This window comes from Protopterus annectens, chromosome 7.part0 (assembly GCF_019279795.1).
Source record: "Protopterus annectens isolate FY-2018-M chromosome 7.part0, PAN1.0, whole genome shotgun sequence".
NCBI classification, from domain to species: Eukaryota; Metazoa; Chordata; order Ceratodontiformes; family Protopteridae; genus Protopterus; species Protopterus annectens.
The window spans coordinates 917789088-917812108 of record NC_056739.1 but is presented as its reverse complement, the minus strand read 5'-3'; the positions used below and the strand labels follow the sequence as shown (position 1 = coordinate 917812108).

Here is a 23021-nt window from a genome sequence, read left to right as displayed (position 1 = left end):
CCCCTGTTTTAGACATTGTGGATGATGTGTTTTCGGAGTCAAGCTTGACCCCTGACTCCTTACCTCTGGCTCCCAGCAAGCCTGACAGATATTATAGGGTCCCTGACTCACACAAATTTTTATTTAGAAACCCTGCTGCAGATCCTAAAACTATTTCACAGGGTCCAAAGGGAGTTAAGGCCTCAACAGCAAAAAATCCTACCCCCTCTGACAGAGATTCAAGGGCACTGGATAGATGGGGAAAAAAGGTTTATTCATCTGTAACCTTGGCAATTAGGGCCTTAAACTGCCAGTTTCATATGCTCAAGTATCAACAACATGTTATAGGATTGCTGAAACAGAAAATGATGTTAATTTCTGAATGTGCAGAAAATAAAGAATTGCAGGAATTATTGCATGCAGCTGAACAAGTTGGAAAGCATACTTTGCAATGTGGTTTTGATTCTTTAGAGGCCTCCTGCAGGGCCGCAGTTACTGGCTCTGTGATTAGGAGGCATGCCTGGTTGAAGGAACAAAATTTGCATGATCATGTTAAAGCTAAATTACTAGATGCACCTTTACAGCATGGTTCTCTGTTTGGTATTAAGGCAGAAGAGGTTTTAAAGAAAATGGAAGACAAAGCTAAGTCTATGCAAACTGTAAAAGACTTCTTACAAGTACAGCCACCAAGATTCAGTAGACACTGGCCTACAAAAAATGGTCCTTTCCTGTGTCAGACAGAGCTCACAAAGGGTCAAATCCAGACACCCTAAGGGTTCCAGATACCAGGCACAAGATTCATACAGGTCAAAGCAATGGTGCGCTTCTACTTCCAAATCCGGAGGAGATAAAGCGCAAACCTACGGAAAACAGTCCCAATGACTTCCCTCTGCCTTCACCAAGCACTTATCTTTTGGTAGCACCTTTAGGGGGAAAAGTTAGCACTTTTTGCTCAAAATTGGCAGTTAATAATCCAGGGCAAGTGGGTGCTAAACATAGTATCACAGGGATACAGATTCCATTTCCATACTCTGCCAATGGCAGACGGTTGGCCAGATCTGCCAGAAAATCAATGGGCAGAGGCACAGAAACAGGTTACGTCCTTCATGGATATGGGGGCCATTCAGCCAGTACCAGAACAGGAAAAAGGGCAAGGTTTTTACTCAAGACTGTTCTTGGTACCCAGAAAGGACAAGGCCTGGCGGCCAATACTGGATTTATCGATTTTGAAGACATACCTGGACATTCCAAAATTCAAAATGCTGACTTTGCAGCAGCTTCTGCCCATGCTGGGCAAGAATGCTTGGCTGGTGACATTAGACCTAAAAGAGGCATACCTGCATGTCCCAATGAGACAGTTGTGCAGAAGATACCTCAGATTCAAGGCTGGCTCAATGCATTACCAATTCTCTGTACTGCCTTTTGGCTTATCTACTGTGCCCAGGGTCTTTACAAAGTGCCTGGCACCAGTAATTGCATTTTGCAGATGAAGAAGTATTCAAATATATCCTTACTTGGATGACTGTCTCATTCAAGCAGAGAACAAGGACATCCTTCTTCAACACCTGGCATTTGTGAAAAGGCTTCTAACATGCCTAGGATACACAATAAACAAAAAGAAATCACAACTGGTACCCTCTCGAAAGATAACATTCCTGGGTGCAAGCTTGGATACAACTGCCCAGATTGCTTACCTCACGCCAGACAAGCAAAGGCAACTGACTACTTACTTCAAACTGATGGCAACAAAAACCCAGTTATTTGCAAGCCAAATTCTGCAGGCTATGGGCTTCATGGCATCCTGCATCCTACTGATACCATATGCAAGACTGCATATGAGGAAACTTCAATGGTACCTAAAAGGTTTATGGAGTCACCATTGTCACAGTCTGGAAACAATGATTGCTCTCATTCCCTGCCTGCAACAGGAGTTTCTATGGTGGGCAAAGGCATGTCACCAAAACATGGGACGGGCCTTCACTCTACCCCCTGCCAGACAAACCTTAACAACAGATGCATCAGATTATGCCTGGGCGGCCCACATGGCAGGAAGATGCATTCAAGGCATATGGACCCCAAAACGAATGCATCTACATATCAACCAGAAAGAGATGCTAGCTGTTCAAAATGCCCTGACAGCCTTCAAGGACTTACTTCATCCAGGAGAACTACTGATAAAGACGGACAACACCACGGTCATGTGGTATGTAAACAAGCAGGGGGGCACGCACTCATACCCCCTTTGCAGATTAGCCATGGCACTGTGGGACACAGCTTTGACTTACCAAATACATCTTCAAGCTCAATTCCTGCCAGGAAAGCAAAATACTCTGGCAGATGATTTAAGCAGAAACCTTATGGATCCTCACGAGTGGAAACTAGATCCACAAGTCTTCAGCATGATAACAAAGAAGTGGGGGAGCCCAGACATAGATCTGTTTGCCTCACCTCAGAATTATCAATTGAAAGGATTCTGCACAAGGACTTATCACAGACAAGCATGGAAAGAGGACGCTCTAGCCTTCATTTGGAAAAACCTATCAGTTTACACCTTTCCTCCACTGCCTCTTCTTACCAAGGTCCTCCTAAAAGTCAGACAAGAGAAGCCAAAGATGATACTAATTGCCCCGGACTGGCCCCGCCAATTATGCTACCCAATCCTAAGGAACTTGTCTCAGTACCCAGCTTGGACCTTACCTCAAAGACCTCAACTACTGTCCAGCAAAACAATCAGATCCTGCACAATCAACTCCAGACACTGAACCTGGCAGCATGGCTGATCATGTAGTTATACAAACAACACCCCTCAGTAAAGCTGTGATGGATGTCATTTTGGAAGCCAGAAGGCCTCGTACTAGAAAATCTTATGCTGTTAAATGGAAGAGATTCTGTGCTTGGAATCAAGCACAAGGAACTGATACAGCAGAACCAAATATTCCTCAGATATTACAATACTTGACTGAGATGCTTGACAAAGGCCTATCTTTCCCATCAATTAAAATCCATGCCTCTGCCATTTCAGCACATTACAATACAGAGCCACCAATCTTTTCTCATCCTTTACTAAAGCAGTATCTTAGAGGAGCCAAAAATTTAAGGCCTCCTAGATCATCACCAATTCCTGCATGGGACCTCAATTATGTGTTGGAAAAGCTCACCCTGCCTCCATTTGAACCAGCTGCTACTGCTGATATAAAGTTTTTATCATGGAAAACAGCTCTGTTACTAGCAATTACTTCAGCAAGAAGAGTTTCAGAGCTACAGGCCCTCATGGCTGGGGAGCCTTTTATCATATTTTACCCAGACAGGGTGTCTCTGAGAACAAATCCAACATTTATGCCTAAGGTGGTTTCCAGTGTGGCCCTTAACCAAACTATTCATCTGCCAACCTTTTATCCAAATCCGCAGAACAAGGGGGAGAGAATTCTGCATTCCTTGGATGTACACAGACAGCGAAGATTCTACTTGAGCTGGACTAAAGCTCTAAGAAAAACTGAGCAATTACTAGTGACACATGCTGCAGGATCAGAAGGAAAGGCTATTTCAAAGCAGACTCTTTCAAAGTGGATAAGCCACTGCATTCGTTTCTGCTACTTACACCATGGTAAACCTGTGCCCAAGGGCATTAGGTCTCATTCCACCAGAGCTGCAGCTACTTCAGCAGCCTTTCTCAGAGGAGTACCAACCAAAGACATTCTAGAGGCTGCTACTTGGGAGTTCTGTTCACACCTTTACAAAGCATTATCATTTGCCTCTCTACTCTAAGTCCAGGGCAGGCTTTGCCACTGCAGTTCTGCAGGGCTTTATAGCCGCTCCTAATGCTGTTTAGCTCCAGCCTCCCAACCATAGCTTTGGGATTCTACCCAAATGTAATGACTGCAACAGTGAAACACGAAGAACATAGTACAGTTGTGTACACTTACCATAAATGTAGATGTTCGAGTGTATTCACTGTTGCAGTCCAGGTTACCCGCCCGCCATCCCCCTTTCATTCTGGAGTTTATCTTTCCTTCTCTATCTTCTACAACCTATGTGGTGTATTTGCTTGTAGATGAAGGTAAAGTTTATATTGATGCATGTATATATATATATATATATATATATATATATATATATATATATATATATATATTTATATATATATATATATATATATATATATATATATATATATATATATATATATATATTTATTTATTTATTTATTTATTTGCTACCTTTTTGGGGGCACCTGACATCTGGGGCAAGAAAAACTAAAGAAAATGGCGTCAGCTGCATGTTTTATACCCCTGACGACCTGACGTCATGGAAGAGGAGACAGCAACCAACTCAGGACCCATGACTTTGGAATTCAGGCCGACTGAGGGCAACCTGTCAGCAGATTACCCAAATGTAATGACTGCAACAGTGAATACACTCGAATATCTACATTTATGGTAAGTGTACACAACTGTACTTTTCTTTAGACGGTCAGCATAAGGCATCTGCTTTAGGCCTGTGATTCTTTTTGTGAGGTAGTTTTGTGGCCTTTCTAGTTGGTGCAGATGTCTTGTGATGTACATACCAAATGGGGCATTTTATTCTATAATGGGTCTAATGAGGGATGAGTACAGAGGGACAATGACCTCCTTTTTTCTAGATGAAAAGCCCTTAGTAGTGAGGTGTGCCACATAGAAGGATTTTCTAACTGTTGTGGCTATGTGGTTATCAAAGGTGAGACAACTGTCCACCTGTGTCCCTAGGTCTCTTATCACACTTTAGGTGTTTAGTGTACTGCCACCTATGTGGTAGTTCACAGGTACATGGTTTTTCCCAAAGGGGACAACTATACATTTTTTGGCATTTAGGTTGAGCCCATGGCTTTGGCAGCAGGCATCCATTTCAGTAAGGCCCTTTTGTAGTATATCCACATCATTTGGGGATTCAGTAATGGCTCTCAGCTTACAGTCATCTGCAAACTTTGTAAACCAGAGTCCGTTAGTGTTGGCCTGTACTTCACAGAAGTAGATGCCAAACAAGAGTGGCCCTAGGACAGAACCCTGTGGTATACCACTTGTCACTTGTCTGGAGCTGGATTTGGAGTCAGCTACTTTTACAGTGTGTGTTCTGTCAGTAAGCCAGTTTGCAACCCATCAAGTGATGTAGGGATTAATGCCCAGCTTAGTAAGTTTATCTATGATTCCAGAGTGAGGGATAGTGTCGAAAACCTTGGCGAGGTGCAAGTAGGCTGTGTGAACCACCTTACCCTCATCCACGGCTCTGGAGACAGATTCGAAGAAGTCGATCAGGTTCAGGAGGCAAGATCGGCCATTCACTAACCAAAACTGGGTGGGGTGCAGTGTTTGAAGGTTGTCAGTGTCTTTGTTTATAAGTTCCATGATAGTATGTTCCATGGCCTTGCAGATCAGGCTTGTCAGACTGATGGGACGGTAGTTCCCGGGATCCAAAGTGGATTCCCCCCTTGTGGAGTGGGATGACTGTAGCTGTGCACCACTCTGTGGGCACGAAGCCTGAGGTGAGGCTATGATTAAACATGACACACAGGTGAGGTGCCAGTTCATTTAGTAGTTCATGCAGTACACAGCCTGGGATGTTGTCTTGTTCCGTGGATGCTGTATTCTTGGCTTTGGAGAGTGCGTTTTTTACCTGAGTGGCCATGATTACCAGAATTTGGTATTCTTTCGGTATTGAGATAGGCCCTTTAGGGGGCGAGAGGGGGGTAAAGTTGGCACTGAATCTATCTGCCTGGGTATTGGCAATATCATTGGGATTAGTATATCTAGTGCCATTCTGCTGTAGCTCAGAGCAGATCTGAGTATTGCCATTTAGATTCTTGACATAGCTATAGAATGTCTTGTGGTTGTCTTTGGAATATTTGGCAATTTTGTTTTTGTAACTAGCTTTGGAAGATTTTATGAGGGATCTCAGCTTTCTACTGAGGCTGGTGGGGGAGTTTTTTGAATCTTGGGTTCTTCCTCTTTTCTGCAGAAGTTTGTTCCTTCTGTTGTACAACTTGTTTATGACAGGGGACCACCAGATTGGCTTCCTTTTTTAGAGGACAGCGTCTTGGTTTTATTTGGGATGGCTCGGTCCATGCACGAGTGGGTGTGCTCATACAGCACCTTGGTGTAGGATTCAGCAGTTGAACTTCCAGTTTCCATTTGCATGGGTGTCATGAAGTTTGTTACTTCTGACTTGAGAATCATGAAGTTGGCTTTGGGGAAGTTTTTTACAGAGGTTTCCTTAAAGGGAGGGTGGGGGTGGGATGTGGATGTTAAGGGTGATTAGCTTATGGTCTGATCTGACCAATGAGGGGGTGATCACTGGTGTGGAGCATTGATCTCCCTTGTTGGTAATGACCAGGTCTAGAATATTGGTACCCCTGGTGGGACTATGAATTAGTTGCTCTAGGGCGTTGGAATTTATGAATTCCAAGAACCGTTGAGCAAAGGTGTTGGTACAGGAATAGTTTTCCCAGTTAATGGCAGGGTAGTTGAAGTCACCCAGTATTAGGGTGTTTGGTTGTATCTTAATATTTTCCAGTGTGGTTAAAAAGGTGTAGTGAGAATCTTGGGGCATGGTTGTATTGCAGTCTTACCTAGTGTTAGTTGCACCTGGAGAATTTCAGATGCATTGTGTTGGGCAACCAGCCTGGAGGTGTGAATATCCTTGGTGAATATGGACACTCCTCCACCTTTAGTGTTTTGGACCTGGTTTGGTGGCCAAAAAGTGTAGTATGAGTTGTAACCTGGTATTGCAGGGGTGCTCTGTGGAGCTTTGAACCAGGTCTCAGTTACTACACAGATATCGATGTTCTCCATTTTTAGGAGAGCCTCGAGAGAGTGCATCTTGTGGTTTAGACTTCTAGCATTGAGTAGCATTACCTTCAGATTTTTCTTGCTTGTACCCATTATGGTGGTAGTTATGTCCTTTGTACCTTGCCTAAAAAAGGCACTATAGGGGTGGCAAGAGCATTAACCAGTAACCTGAATCCCAGGGTCGACAGGTGCAAACCATCTCTTGCAGAGCATCGTGATTTGTCGATAATGTCTTCCCAGGCAGACAGATACTGGATCCCCTTTGAATGACAACAGAAGCTTAGCCAATTATTGAATTCAGTCATTTTGTCCTTATACTGTGGTTATCATTCTGTGCAATGGCAGGATGCTACTCAGGACTAGGGTCATTTTTTTCTGAGGACATGCTTGAGGTTCTACAGGAGGGCAAGAAACACACTATCAGAAAATCTTATTTATCCAAATGAAAGAGATTTTCTGTCTGGTGTCTTTCTCATAAAATGGATCCACTTTCTGTGGAAGTTCCTTTGGTTCTCTCTGTTATTTGGGTGAATTGCTTAATACTGGGTTGGCATACTCTTCTGTTAAAGCCCATCTGCTTGTCTGCCTTTGACTCCCACTCCCCCTTTAGCTTCTAGATTTGAGGTCAAACAATTTCTTAAAGGTGTCCTTCATATTAGGCCTCCCAGGAAACCTATTAGTCCTTCCTGGGACCTTAATTTTGTCCTGGAAAAATTGATTCAAGCTCCTTTTGAGCCTGCAGCTTCAGCTTCCTTAAACCATTGTTCTTGGAAGAATGTTCTTCTTTTGGCTCTTACCTCAGCCAGGCAGGTGTCTGAACTGCAGGCCCTTGTGGCTGTTCCTCCCTTTTTGGCCTTTCATAAGGACAGGGTGTCTTTTCGTATTAATCCTTCTTTTATGGTAAGGTGGTTAATGAGTTGTATCTTAATCAGTCTATTAATTTGCCCACTTTTTTCCCTTCTCCACAGTCTGTTGGTGAGAAGGTTCTTCACACCTTGGATTTGCATAGACAACTCAGATATTATTTGGATAAAACTAAAGCCATTCGTAAATATGAGCAGCTTTTTGTTTCTTTTCATCCTAGGTCTTTAGTTTTGGCTGTTTCTAAGCAAACCGTTCCTTGTGGAATATTTAAAGCCATTTCCTTGTGCTACTCCTTTCATGGGAAAAGCCTTCCTTCTTTTATTAAGGCTCATTCTACCAGGGCTGTGGCTTCTTCTGGTGCTTTTTTCAAAGGTTTGGATACTAATTCCATTCTTGAGGCTGCTACTTGGACTATTGTGCATACTTTTACCAAGCACTATATGTTAGATGTTGTTTCTAGGGCTAGATCCAGATTTGCCAGGGCTATTCTGCATGACTTTTTTGAGGGCTCTGCTGGGTCTTCCTCCTCCCAACTCCCTTCCTGCGCTTTTGTACTCTTCCTATTGTAAAGAATACTGTGACAGTGATATGGAAGGACATAGTACAGTTGTGTAAAATCTTAACATAACAGTAGATGTCCGTCTCCTCACTGTTTCAGTATTCACTACCTCCCTCCTTCCATATTTCCTTTCTCTTCTGGATGTTCAGCTTCCTCTGTTTTCCTTGGACTGTTGTTCCTCCTGGGGCTTTTCATTTTTGAGGATGGTGCATCTGTACATCACCTTTATGCCCTACTCCAGGTGTGAGGAGCATATTTGTGACCTACAACGTCCCTTTTACAACCTAAGGCTTTGGTATGGCTGGACATCGGGCTGCCCTTGGCAGAGGATCCCTATTGTAAAGAATACTGCAACAGTGAAAAGAAGGACATCTACTGCTATGGTGTGATTTTACACAACTGTACTGTCTTTCTGCAGGCCAGTATGGAACTTCTTGTATGTATAATGCACTCCAAATTATCTTTATGTCTGAGAGGATTTATTCACGCTTTGTTCTGTGTAACAACTGAATGAGTGCTTTTGGAGCTGCAGTGACTTCATTGGGTAGGAGCTATGACTGCATTTTCAACTTGTTTGGTGTCTGTGTTTGGAGAACAGTTCAAGTTGATGTGACTCAGATGTCTTATTCACCATTTGTTATGTGTACGTTACCATTATCTTGTCATAAGCCATACCTGTGGAGTCTGATGTTCACGTTGCGGTCTTCCTTCGCACTGTGATGTTCAATTTCTACCTTCTCACTGCTGTCCTTCCTGTTTTGTTTTAGAGTGTAAGATACTCTTGTTAAAATGAATTAATAGAGTGAGCCATCTGAGGCTATTTATACAGACAGCTTCTGGTTTCACAACCCTAATTCTTTAGAGTCTTTATTTCAATTAGCTACCTGGTTGGCTTGTTGCTGTCCAGTTCTGTTTGGAATATAGTTTTCCATACTTTGCCTGAAAAAGAAGATGGCATTCTTTTCTCCATTTTGATTCTTCAGAATAGAAAACCAGGATATATATGTACCCATTCTCACAGTCTTCACTGTCATAGTGCAGTAAGACCTGCCCTGTTCAGCCTGGCATTAGGGATTCCTAATGTATATTTCATACCAGATGTGTTCTGTCTTTGTACATATTCTCTTTACTAACTCACTACAGTGGAAGGTTCTTCCTAATGGGACGGGCCTATACTGTTACTGTTGAATTTGTCGCCCTCTTTTGACGTCTTCACAGTGATTACCTTGTGAATTGTCTTTACAGGGAGTGTGTTAAGAAGCTTCCCCCTCCCCTTGTATTGCATTGCCATTTGGGGCTATCTTACGAAAGATCTCTCTGGCTTTCAGAAAACAGACTTAAGAATGATCGTCATAAGATATGTTGTTGCACTGATGCATTTTTAATCACTTTTTTTTTTGCCATAACCCCCCCCCCCCCATGACCATAGGGCCCCTTTCTTAATGCCAGTTTGTTCTTCCTGGGATCTTAGAGCACAGAAATAGGAAGCAAAAGCTGTGAATCATGTCTGTTATCCAGGGGAGCTTAAAAAAAAACTCTCTCATACCTTCCAGTATTGGCCAGAAATTGAGATGCATTGCCCTGTGTGTTGGCCCTAGTGCAAGTGTGCCCTTCCATATAGGTGATGGACTGTTACAGTGTCTACTGACAGTTTTTGTTCGGCTAGTGTTCCTGAGTCCTAGGTTGCAGGATCTAGAGCTCCTGACCTTTCTCATGTGGAACTCTTGAAGTGTGACCCCACAACCCCCATCCCCCAGGATGGGTGTGCTAATATCAAACATATATTCCCATCCTTCTCAAACCAGATTCTATAGCACTGAGGCTGTTAATTGAAATTGGAGTGTAATTCAGGTTTTTGTCACTGTATACCTTTGTTGCCAGCTCATTTTCTGAAGTAACTTGTGTTTTTAGAATTTAGAATACATGTCCAGCTGTGGCATGTTTAGTTGTTGAAGTGTGATTTAAAAAGTTATTGAAACTATCAAGTGAAAAGCTCCCTTCATGGATGTTTATTTTTCTGATTTACTACAACTGTCTACTGATGATCAGGTCTATGTCGATGTTACTGCAGGATATAATCCAGTAATGTATTGATCCTGAAAGTGAGAGATAGTTGTTCTTACTTTTGTTGGCAGGGCAGTCCCGCAGTCTCCTCCATAATATACAGAAATACATCACGCCATGATAACAGCACCCAAAGTCACAGAAAAGTGGAGTAAAAAAAAAAAAAAAAACTTTTTTCCCCCTAAGCTTACAACAGTTAGCAAATGTAATAGTTTGTCGACTCCATAGTGTAGAAGGATAAATCCCTGGCTATGATTCAGTTGACCTGGGTTCACTTAGCAGCTTGGGCATGGGAATAAGTGCTCTTCCACAGGGAAATGGATGGGGCATAACATGGTCATAAGGGTGCCAGAGCAAGAAAAAAAAACTGTAGGAGATTCCAACTGAAGAAATAAAGATTTACATGCTTTTTCGTGTAATGTGTGCAGATGAGGAAGCAGGGAAGCCTGCAGCCAAATTCAAGAAGACTCAATGAAAATACTACTTTAAACTGCAAGCTAAGTATAAGTTTACAGAACGCACCTGCACAGTCAGTCATGCCTAGTTGGAAAACCCCATGCCACAAATCCAGGCAGCACCTACAATAGTAAATGATGGCAGCACTTCAGACAGATTAGTTCCTGAGAGTTTTTAAGTTAATAACCACATTTTATTGTGTAGTGTAATATTTCTGTGTTCATTGGACACTGCTGCACACTGTGTCCATGGATTTGGTCACTGTTTCACACCAGTTATGTACTTCTTTTGTCAAAAAATAAAGATGTTTTATTGTTTCTTATTTTGTTTTTTTATTTCTTCACACTCAAACACATGCTTGTATATCAGGTTCAGCAGTAACGTTTACCCCTCCAATTGTTCCCTATTAAACCCAAGTCGACATTCAGGTCACTGTGTTGTAACAAACACTGAGACTTCTGGTATGCCATTTCCGGAAGATGTGAATGTATAACTGATTTTTATCACCTACATTAAGTTCCACACTGCAGTTCTAAAGGCAAGCACTCATCTCAACTAAATACCCTGCTAGAACTGTGCAGTATTAGTATCTCTGCTCTGTTTGTTATCAGCTGCACATCAGAAGCTGTCAGTATACCTGGTGCATACCTGATGAGATGATTTTGCACTGAATGTGCTAAAATTTCACTGCATAGCACCTTCACACAGTAACATGTGGGTGGGTTGATCTACGGATTTCTAGCATTTTGCACATTGATACTGTGGGCTGCTCAGAGCAGCATTCCCTGTTGGCAGAAGCCTTCTGCATTGTTGTTCAGTCTTTTGGAATCAAACATCACATTGGGGCCAGTGCCTGAGCTTCACTCTGTACCTCTGAAAATAGCTGCATGGTCCTTAGAGCTGCTGGGTGGGATTCAGAAAAAAAAAAAACTTTGCCTAGCTGTAAGGGATGCTTGTAGTTAAATACATTAAAACACGATTTGCAGTAATCCATTTAAAGTGTGGAGCTGAGCGCTTAAGCAGGAGGTGAGTTGGTAGATGATATTTGCTGTTTGCTTCCTATGTCAGTGCATATATACTGATTCAGAAACATATGAAAACAGTGATGCAGCACATGCTAGGCTCTCCTATGGCTCATTACTACACTGAATTTTCTGTCAGGCCAAACAAAATTTGCAAGTGTAGTGCATGAAAAAGCATCAAGTATGTTTCTGAAGCTGTGGTCTGCAGCTACACTCAATAGGAAAAATGAGCTTTATTTTATATTATTTCATTATGTTTTGGCATGGTTCTACCTGGCTGTATGATAAGCTTCTGTGTTGGCTATGTTGCAAGCTGACATTTTATTAATGCTGGGTTACCAAGGTTTCTGCTTAATCACTTGAGGTAAGGCCACACTAAGCTGTAAGGTAGCTTAGCACAGTTCATAGAGCTGTGTAATTACTCATAAGGGTTCCATTTGACCATTTGAGCAAAAATATAGTGGTTGATTGGAGGGCAGAGAAGCTGTTAGAGTTTTTATGTGTATCCCTCGCTTTCCTGCAGATTCCTCATGTATTTCAGCCCACTGACGCTATTTTCTGACAGGGTATAAAAGAAATGGTGGAACCTCTCTAACATATAGCTAACTGTAAGTTATTGTGGATGCTACTTCCCTGGTTAACTTTACCAGTTTCCTCATTTCGATCCGTATGTACTTAGACACACTGATTCTATCATGATCCAGCACATCCTACCTGTTCACTTGGCAATCCAAACACACACTCTAATCTTCACTTTCTCCCAATTTTTCTGGAGTTTTCTTCATCACTTGTGAAGAAGATGGCTTAATTTTCCTTTCAAAAATGCACATCTCCAGATTTATGTATTATTATTTATTTGACATTTGTTTACCGGGAAAGGCCTACTGGGCATGAACCCATTTTCAGTGGAGGCCCAGGGAGAAAAAAACACAGAATGTAAATTACAACAGTTGATTAATATCGCTCATAATAAAACATACAATGGTTAAAAGAAGAATATACACATCAAACAAATCTGTAGAAAAAGTGATAAAAACCACAGCGTAGGCAAGGCTCCAGGTTAAAAGACAATGTTTTAATAAATACACAAGCGCTTTCACCAAATGCTTCGTCAGGTGTAACATAAAATGTATAAAAGCACCATTTTTAATTTTTGAATTAAAATCACATGATAAAATAAATTACACATTTAAAGAGACACATCCCAAATTCCATCCTTATAAAATGTATGTAATAGATATGTGTGTGTAAAACAATACATGCTCCAATACTCAGTATGTATATGTATACATATAACCATGAAGGTGGTGTCAAGCCATACCCTACTTTTCACTTTCTACATAGTGGTCTAACTTTTAAAGCAGGTCTTAATGGTATACAATCATTCAAGCCATGGCCAGCATTTGCTCTCAGTCTTATAATCCATTGGGCTTCCATTTCCTCCGTTCTCAACCTAATATCCTCTCCTCTTTTATTGCCGTGGTTTATTCCTTTGACCAAAAAATGAAACATTAATTTAAGCATTAAATTTTGAGTAAACTGCTTAATGTCCGATATAATTTCAGAGAGATTAGAATCTGCACTTGGAATAAACGAGAACCCTCTATTTAATACTGAAATATCTTCATCTGTCAAAATATGCTTAGACAAATTCAATACTAAGTCCTGGCATTTAAAAATGCTTTCTTGATAGTGTATGGGCTCACCGTTGCATCATCGTGTTTCTGTTTGTTCCGTACTTGACTCCTGCCAGTCTGTTGTCCACCTCCTCTGGTGTTGGACCTCTCTCTCATTGGCAGCGGGAAGGCAATGTTCTGGGGACAAGACAGACATAAAAAAAGACTCAAGGTTTGGGCGATTAGCAGGAGATTCTCTTATCTCTTCTCTTTGAACTTGTGCTACAGTGGTAACCATTTTCCGTCGAGCACCCGGTTGCTTCTCTGCTTCAGTTTGCGGCATGGGCATTTCCTGACTGGATTCTGACAAACTGCCTTCCTGATTGCCTGTAACTCTCACATTTGGATGATTGACATCCTGAGAACTCTGTGTGACGTGGCCACGTAAAAATGTTCCCAGCTGCAAAGTCGAGTTTATCTCTATTGTGCTTCTTTAGTTTCAGAAAACCAAGTGCATTTACTCCTAAGTTGAATCCATCTATTCAAGCTTTTGAACAGTTATGTACAAATGATGTACATGATTTGTATCGCAAGCAGCACTTTAATACAAAAAGTTTTAAGTACTTTAATTTGACAAAAGCAGAGCATTTGGCTCTTTGTAATTTAGAGAAGGACACGACAGTTGTGATTTGGCTGGCCAACAAGGGTGGGCAAATAATAGTGTTAGATAGGGATAGGTATGATAGTTCTATGTATTTAATGTTAAGTAATCATGTCTTCTACACTGTGATAACACGAGCCAATGTTAATGAGATGACCATGAAGGTGGTGTCTAGAATTAAGGAAGTTGAATTTTCTAGGAATGATAGATGAGAGTTTATGCCAGTATTTTACTGTTTTACACCCCTGTATACCTATGATACAGGGATCACTGAAGGTACATAAGGATAATTTAAATCCCCCTATGAGACCAATTGTGGCTGGGGCCAATTGGTACACTGAGCCTGTATCTATATACATTGAAAAGACCTTGAGACCCATGTTGGAGAAATCAGACTATATACTAAGGGATACGGAACATTTCCTTAGGGATCTGTATGCATATCTTTCTGAGAAAGGGCTTGGAACACAAGTGCTATTAGTCACTTTAGATGTGGTCTCATTATTTACCACCATCACCAATGATTTGGGCATAGAATATGCAATTAAATATATGGAGTCTAATTTATGTGCCAATAATACTAAAATAGTGCAGATAAGGGAGTTATTACATTTGGTATTAGAAAATGTGTTTATGTTTAGAGAATCCATCTGTTGGCTGGTCAATGGCATAGCGATGGGCGCCACATGGGAAGGAAAATATTTAGTAGAAGGTCCCTTTAATAAACACATTTTATTCTTCAGGAGGTTTGTAGATTACCTTTTCCTATTATGAGAAGGTGCATCTGAAGTGCTAATGGAATTTGTAGATTACTTAAACAGCACCACACACTTTCTGGCATTTACAGTGTAATGGTCTGATAAGTACATTGACTTCCTAGATGTAAGCATCTTTAGGGACGATAGGAATATGCTTAGTACTAAATTACATAGGAAATCATGTCGGGTCAATCATCGACTCAGTAGTGAGAGCATGCTTCCACAGTACATTTTTAGAAATGTGATCCAAAATCAGTTCTGTAGGGCCTGTAGACTGAATGTCAGTGAGAGAGACTTTTAATAACAGGTACACACAACCAGCATGGAATTAGTATATAGAGGATATGATAAAGACATGATACAGAAGAATGTACAGAATGTAATAAACATGAGAAGCACCAGAGCTAAGCCCTATTTTTCTGAACCAAGGCAGAATGTTAATAGTTCTAACCTGAGCAAAAGGCAGAATAATGTAAGAATGTCATTTTGTTATTCCAGTAACATTAGTCAGTACACTAACATTATAAAGAAAAATTGGAACATTTTAACAACAGATGAATAGATGAACAAGTTAGTAAACACTTAGACCCTATACCCCAGTTTATTTTTAAAAATAAGAAGTCCCTAAGGAGACATCTTTGTATCCCAAAAGATGTTAATAGGCCAGTCATACAAGGGACAACTATCCCATGTAGGAAGTGTTCTTTCTGTACATATATTAACAGTAGTTCTTGTTTTCTACATCCAGATACAGGTGAGCAATTTGATTTTAACATCAGAGCCTCCTGTACCAGCAGGCACATGATATATCTAGCTATGTGGAGAGTCTGCAGCAAATTTTATGTTGGGAAGACTAACAGGATGATGAAAGACAGGATCAGGGAACATGTATACCATAGAGGTAAGAGAAGTTTGTTTAATGCTCTGGCCAAACATGTGGTTAGTACAGACACTACACACTGTTTTGGTTTTTTGGTCATAGGAATAAACCACGACAATAAGAGAGGAGGGGATATTAGGTTGAGAACGGGGGAAATGGAAGCCCAGTGGATTATAAGATTGAGAGCAAATGCTGGTCATGGCTTGAATGATTGTATACCATTAAGACCTGCTTTAAAAGCTAGACCACTACGTAGAAAGTGAAAAGTAGGGTATGGCTTGACACCACCTTCATGGTTATATGTATACATATACATACGGAGTGCTGGAGCATGTATTGTTTTACACACACATATCTATTGCATACATTTTATAGGGATGGAATTTGGGATGCGTCTCTTTAAATGTGTAATTTATTTTGTCATTTAATTTTAATTCAAAAGTTAAAAATGGTGCTTTTATACATTTAATGTTACACCTGACGAAGCATTTGGTGAAAGCGTTTGTATATTTATTAAAACTTTGTCTTTTAACCTGGAGCCTTCCCACGCTGTTTTTTTATCACTTTATCTCTGGTTTATTGGAGCGGAGGTACCTGGATACTAGTGGCTGTTGTGTTTGCAGTAAATCTCTAGAAAAGTTGTAAGATAAATGACCCTTGTCATGGTCATACAAAAAAACTTTTCCAAAGCGGACTACAATCTCCTCAGTGCAGGTATAAGCAGCTTCACAGCCACTATCCCTTCAGTTGGAACAAGCACTAATGTCCAAGCCTGCACCAAAACACTATATGAACACCTACATAGCTGTATGGTCTCAGCAGTACCTGACAGGACCAAATCATCTTCCACAAGGAAGAGTAAACCTGTCTGGTAGACAGCAGCAATAAACAAACTATATAATAAAAGGGAAAAATTGCTGTCCAGGACCAAGAAGAAGCAGGTGCTAAGTTGCAAGCAATCTCTCCTTTGTCTGAACAAGCAAATAAGGTCACTGGTGAAATCCTCTAAAGCTAACCTTTAGTCCAAATTGGCGACATCCACAGAGGACAATTACAAGGCCTTCTTCACATATGTCCGCTGTCTCAAAGGTAACACCCAAATCTGCTCTGAACTGCTGGTCAATAACACCACATACACAAATGCCATAGGTAAGCCAACCTGCTGGCAGACAGGTTCACTGAAAACTTAACATCCCTGTCCCCCCAGCAGTAAACCAGGAAATCACCAAGGAGCGAGTCTTTCATGCCCTCTCAAAGGCAAAAAAATACAGTCTCCATGGGATCCGATAACATCCCTGGCTGTATCCTACATGAGCTCAGGCATGAGCTCTCATCTCCATTAGGCACCCTATTCAACCAAAGCCTGAGCACTGGCTTTGTCCCTGCTGAATGGAGGACAGCCACTCTCATCCCTCTACACAAAGGTGGATCGTCCACTGACACAGGCAATTATAGGCTCATCAGCCTAACTAGCCTGATCTGCAAGGCCATGGAACACATTATCATGGACCTGATAAACAAGGACATTGGCAACCTCCAAGTTCTTGACCCCACATAGTTTGGTTTTGCCAAAGGGAGATCATACCTGTTAAACTTGGTCAACTTCTTCAAAACAGTCGCCAAAGCCATGGATGAGGGGAAGACTGTGCACACTGCCTACCTTGACCTAGCCAAAGCCTTCGACACTATTCCCCACTCGGGCATAATAGATAAACTCTCCCAGCTAGGATTCAACCCATATGTTACCAGATGGGTAGCTAACTGACTCACTGATAGAACCCACTCAGTCGAAATAGGAGAAGCCACCTCTAGTAGTAGACCCGTATGAGCAGTGTACCCCAAGGATTGGTCTTGGGGCCTCTACTATTTGGGATATACTTTTCTGAGGTGCAACCAAAAACAGTGGTCTGTGGCTGACCAAGTCTGCAAATGACTGCAAGCTGGGTGCTGTCTTAAATTCCCCTGTGAACATCCTCCAAGAGGGCCTTACCCAAACTAATGACTGATGCCAGAAGCATAGCCTCAAGCTGAATCCCAAGAAATGCATCATTATCCCCTTTGGGGAAAATGGTATCCCCACTAATTATCACATTAATGACAACGTACTAAGCACGCAGTCAGTCATGAGGGACTTAGGCACCCAGGTTGATAGCAAGCTGACTTTGACCACCACGTTGCCTCCATTGTACTTGGCTTTCTACATGGTCCACCTCATAAATAAGGGTATTTCATCCAGGAACAAGGAGGTCATAACATCCCTGTACTCCTCCCTTGTCAGACCCATTATCGAATACAGTGCCCCCTTCAGCATGTACCTTACCAAGCACATGCAGCAGCTGGAGAGACCACAGAGGTTCCTGACCAAGAAAGTCCAGGGTCTCAAACAATTATCCTGTACAGATAGGCTAAAAGCCCTGTCCCTCTACTCAGTCTCATCCAGACTGCTCAGAGGTGACCTGTGTCTGGTATACAATGCCATCTCAGACCCAGCCTTGATGGAGTTGCTGCATATCCGCAAGTCAAACTCCACTCGTGCAACCCACATGCAAGGCCTTAACCTGGTCTGTGATATTAATAGAACTTGTTGGTGGGATAGATTTGTATCCTAAAGACTCCCCCATCTGTGGAATAGACTCCCTCTCCATGTTAAGCAGAGTACCTCTCTAGCCCTCTTTAAGAGGAACCTGGACAACTGGATGGGAAACAAAAAATACACCCCCTGGATCCCACCTGTGTCCCTGCTGGACAGGGGAAACAGGTGCTGACTTTGAGGGAACATGGGCGAAATTCTTGGCTAGGCTTATGAGGGCCTCCGGGCCAAAAGCCTAGTATCAACCTATGGACATATGATTTGAAAGAATGAAAGAAAAAGAAAAACAATACACAAGATAAGTGCAAAATAATTATGAAAAGAAAAAATAGATGGATTGGTGGCAGAAGGTAAAGGCTTCCCTCTGCAGGGTTACACAAGAGAGGAAATATTGAGTTGTGTGTGCTAAACAGTGGTGTGGTGAAATAGCAGTTATTGGCCAACTACAACCAGACAGAAGTATGCAGTTTGGGAGACTAAATTAAATGACTTGGGAGGAAATCCAAGGGCAGTTGTAGAATAAGCAGAGTATAAACAATCAGCATCCTTATCTGTTTCTGTACTTGGAAAAGAAAAGTGCATATACTCGCAGGTGAGAGTTTTGGAGCAGTAGGTTTGTTTAATATCCATTTAGAAGACAGTTATAGTTTTTACTGACTCTAGACCAGTGCTTTGGCTTAAAGGACAACTCTTCCCTGGAACTCTTTTTTTTTTTTTTTTTTTTTTTTTTTATTTGCAGTTCTAAGCTGTTTAAATGTATCCACTCTTAGTGCTTCTAATTATATTTTAATGTTTTTTTCCAGAAAATGGTTATCATGAGGCCTGCTGCATTAACAATATCATGTTTTAGTGCTTGAACGTCTTGTAGCCATAATCCATTTCAAGTCCCCTTAAACATTTTGTAACCAGAATCCATTTCAAGTCTCCTTTATATAAATCATGCTAAACATAAGACAGTGTCATGATTTTTTAAATTTCATGTAAGTTTTAGTGGAAGTGTTCTGAAGCACAGGCATCATACAGTTTGTAGACCCTGACTGCTTGTCAGTGTTTGCCTGAATTACTTTAATATGTATTGTTCTCGGATTTTTTCTAACTTATTCAATGTGAGTTGGTAGATTTGAGTTTGTATGTTGGTTCTGAAACATCTGAAAGCAGTAATGCAGCACATTAGGCTGTTCTGTGGCTCATTACTACAGTCCTTAACAAAATAAAGTAGCTAAACTGCTGTTTCTAATATTGTCAATTTGTAGCCCTTCAAATACTGACAGACCCTCCCCTGCAATCTTTCTGAAATGTCAAAGCTATCACTGTTTTCCCGTGAGGAAATAACTTGCTTCAAAAAGAGTTGAACAGACATGGAAACTATTTCTGCTCCTTATCAGTGTCTGCAGTGTTAAACTGTGTATTTGTTTGTTCTTCATGTTGGAGAAGTATCCTGTGTTTGCATGCTGTGTATTCTTTGAAGTATTTTACTTTTATAATTTGTTATCTGTAGTTTTACAATGCAGTGCAGCACAAAATTGGCATAGCCTTCTGTTCTTTATGTTGTGTTATGTGATTTTCTTATTTTGACTGAGGCACATGTCTTCATGCAGTTTATCCCACAAGTTGTATTGCTTACCCACCTTGATTTGTTCCACTGAATCATACCAACACTTCATGCAAGCAATAATTTTTGTGCATGACTGATTAGCATTTACTTTGGGTGCTGTACATGAGGCTTACTGCTGTCTGTAAAAATATTGCACTAAAAGAAATACCCAGAAGATGTGATCATTTTGCTATATGCATCGATACCATGCATTACATTTTCATATGTTGTGTTGCTCACCTTTTGATTAATTACATTGTAGCATGCTAATACTTCGTTGAAATGTAAATCACTGAGCACAGTAAATTTAGTTCTCTTTGTTGTGCTTAAGACTGAAACACTTCTATATGTAAAGATGCTGCATTTACAGAAAATTAATACTTCCAACGTGTAGATTGCTATCCAGAAAATGCGGTCAGGTACATATAGTATCTTCAATACTGATGATGGAGAAAAGTTGCAAAACAATCTGCACATATTTTGTAGCAGTTGCTGACATGAGCCAGAGTGAAGATTATGTAAGATTATGGACAGTACCTGATGGGAAAAACTACAGATTTCCTTATGGTATGTCATGCAGGGAGACAAAAATTCCCCTGCCAAAGTACTCAAGAGGTTAAGCTTAAAAAAGCTGGATGAGCTTTGCTTTTATTTCAAGGCAAGGAAATTAACATTTTATAAACTATTGGCAGACTGCTGATAAATAAACCATACTGTAGGGAGAAAAGAAACCTCAAGGTTGAGTTAGACTCAGAAAAAAAAAGGGAGGAAGTGATTAATTTATGTAATGTTGCTTAGATTATATGATATGTACCAGTATATGTGAAGTAAAATGTTTGTTATATTAATTATAGTGTGATTACTTTTATATGAATGTAAATTTGCCTATGTCATAAGTGATAATTCAGTAAAGGTGTTTGAAAATAAAAAGGTTGAGTTAGACTCAAGTAAGGGTGGAGTTCTATTGAGAAATGTCCATTCTAATATGAAGGTTACCTGAGGTGTTACATTTCTTTGTAGACAAATTTAACTTGGTCTCTCCACTTGCTTTGCTTGTTTGCAGATCACAGACCTGGATACAGAGGACAGCAAAAAGGACACATTAGTGGATGTCGTCTTTAAGAAAGCTCTGAAGGAGTTCCGATTAAATATATTCAACATTTATTCTACTGCTCTGACAGTGAGTGAAATGTTTTCTGCTTGTGTAAATAGGTTGGCTGTTATATAAGATGTGTACTTTTGAAACTGATAACCAGTTGTGTCAATTGAAAATATAGCAAGCAGGTATTGTTTGTAGTGTAACTGCCTCCAGTTCTGTCATTTCCTCGTTATTTCATTAGGTCTAGTTTTAAGATGAGCAAAACAGTGATCTGTTAAAATGGATTTTATTATTAACAAGTTGGACTATTGGTGAGTGAAACCAAAGGCCTCCATGAACATGCAGTACACCATAGAAAGCTGTCTGGGGTGTGTGTGGCAAATGGATGTTTCTGACTTTTGTTTCTATAGCCTGGCTGTCCACCACTGTGCAGTGTAGAGGCAGCAGTAATGAGAGACTTTCCTTGTACTTCTGATATAAGAAAAATGTTAGTGCCTTTGAGATTTTGATGAATGGTGTTTCCCTAAGCATGCTTGCTGAAGTCCCGAATGATTTGAATGAGAATTCATCTATTGCACCTATTTTAAAAGCAAAGCATAATAGACTGAATGAGTAGCCTACCATATGACATGAATTTTCATGTGTTTGTTTAAAGGGGGTAAATATATTTACTTTCATTCTGATGAAGTTCTTTCTACAGGGAGTAAAAGTGCTTAATAAGTTGTGGTTAATCGTTACATTTCCTGTGGACTGGTGTTTTTTGGGTTTTCCCTGAACATTGACGTAAGTATAATTTTTGATATCTTAGGCCTGCACCAAAAAGGAAGAAGACACGTGCTTTCTCTGATGCTTCGTCATATCATCTTTAACATTGGATCTGATGTTGTCAATTTTCATTCATTCCTCAACTATTGGGTTTGGATCTGATCCTTGAATCCTACTCAGCCATAACTATAGCTCGTGGTAACCTAAAAGCTCTCAACTGCCTCACTACCCCAATGCACCAATCCCTAACATATCCCAGATCTCGTTTGCTGCTTTCGTGAAATAGACTTTGTCATCAATAACTCTGGAGTTTTCAGTCAGTTAAGTGAATTTTTCTTTATTTTAACATCTCTTTATATCCATAGTATATTCTAGTTTACCATTGTTGGTAATATTTCTATCCTTTTTACATTCTTTTTAACTATAGAAGTGTTCCGGTAATCCCGAAGCTCCACAGTCTCTCAGTTATTACACTCGGTGCAAATATTTTTTAACGTCTGTAAGGTTTATTTAAAAACAAGCAGCGTTTTCGTTGCTACAAGCAACTTCTTCAGAAAAGAGCAGTATAACAAAGCATTAACAAAATATTTCGCGCCATTCCTTCAATTTAAAAATCAGTATGATGACGTAAAACCAATCATTCAGCCTAATTTGATACATATAGTTAATATTAAGTAGCCAACTGGTTTAATGTGCACAACATAAATAATCCATTCTGAATCTCAACAAAACTAAATATTTTGCATCTCGCAAAGAAATCAATCTTGTTCATTCAATTTATTAAAAAATATGTACCTAATTAAAATAAATCACGTTTGAAGCACAATTTAAATTAGTTCTTGATGTTTTGTATCATTATATTAAAAAATATATATATATATATATATATATATATATATATATATATAGGGTAAAAGTTACTCATAGATGTTCATAAATATATAAATATTTAAATAAACAAACTGAGAACTTGAAAAATATGCTCAATCAAGTGCAGAAGTCCAAGTCAAAATTCTAAGTAAACTATAAAGGTTATTGTCTCAAATAACTTTTTAGTTTCAACCAACAAGAAATGCTACAGTACTCATTTAAACCTGGATATGTACATGCATTCAGTTTCAGTTGCCAAATCAATTCAGCACATTCAAGTAGAAGGGAAGTTGGACCACCTCTAATGTTCTCTGTTATTTGATCGATAGCAGTGAAAGTGAATGTGTGATAAGGGAACTGGTCAATATGTCTTGCTAAAGCATTTTCTTTTTTATTTTTAGAAATAGCATACATATGTTCGTACAC

At 40.2% G+C, this 23021-nt stretch overlaps 1 protein-coding gene across 4 annotated transcripts in view; it reads left to right on the top strand.

Moving 5' to 3' along the window:
- Positions 1-23021, top strand: part of MYO9A (myosin IXA) — a 2281069-nt gene that overhangs the window by 1930140 nt on the left and 327908 nt on the right. For all 4 annotated transcript variants that reach the window (XM_044077496.1, XM_044077494.1, XM_044077495.1 and 1 more), the window contains one exon: positions 20925-21041. In XM_044077496.1, the coding sequence (XP_043933431.1) occupies positions 20925-21041 (117 nt within the window). The remainder of the gene's footprint in view (positions 1-20924; positions 21042-23021) is intronic.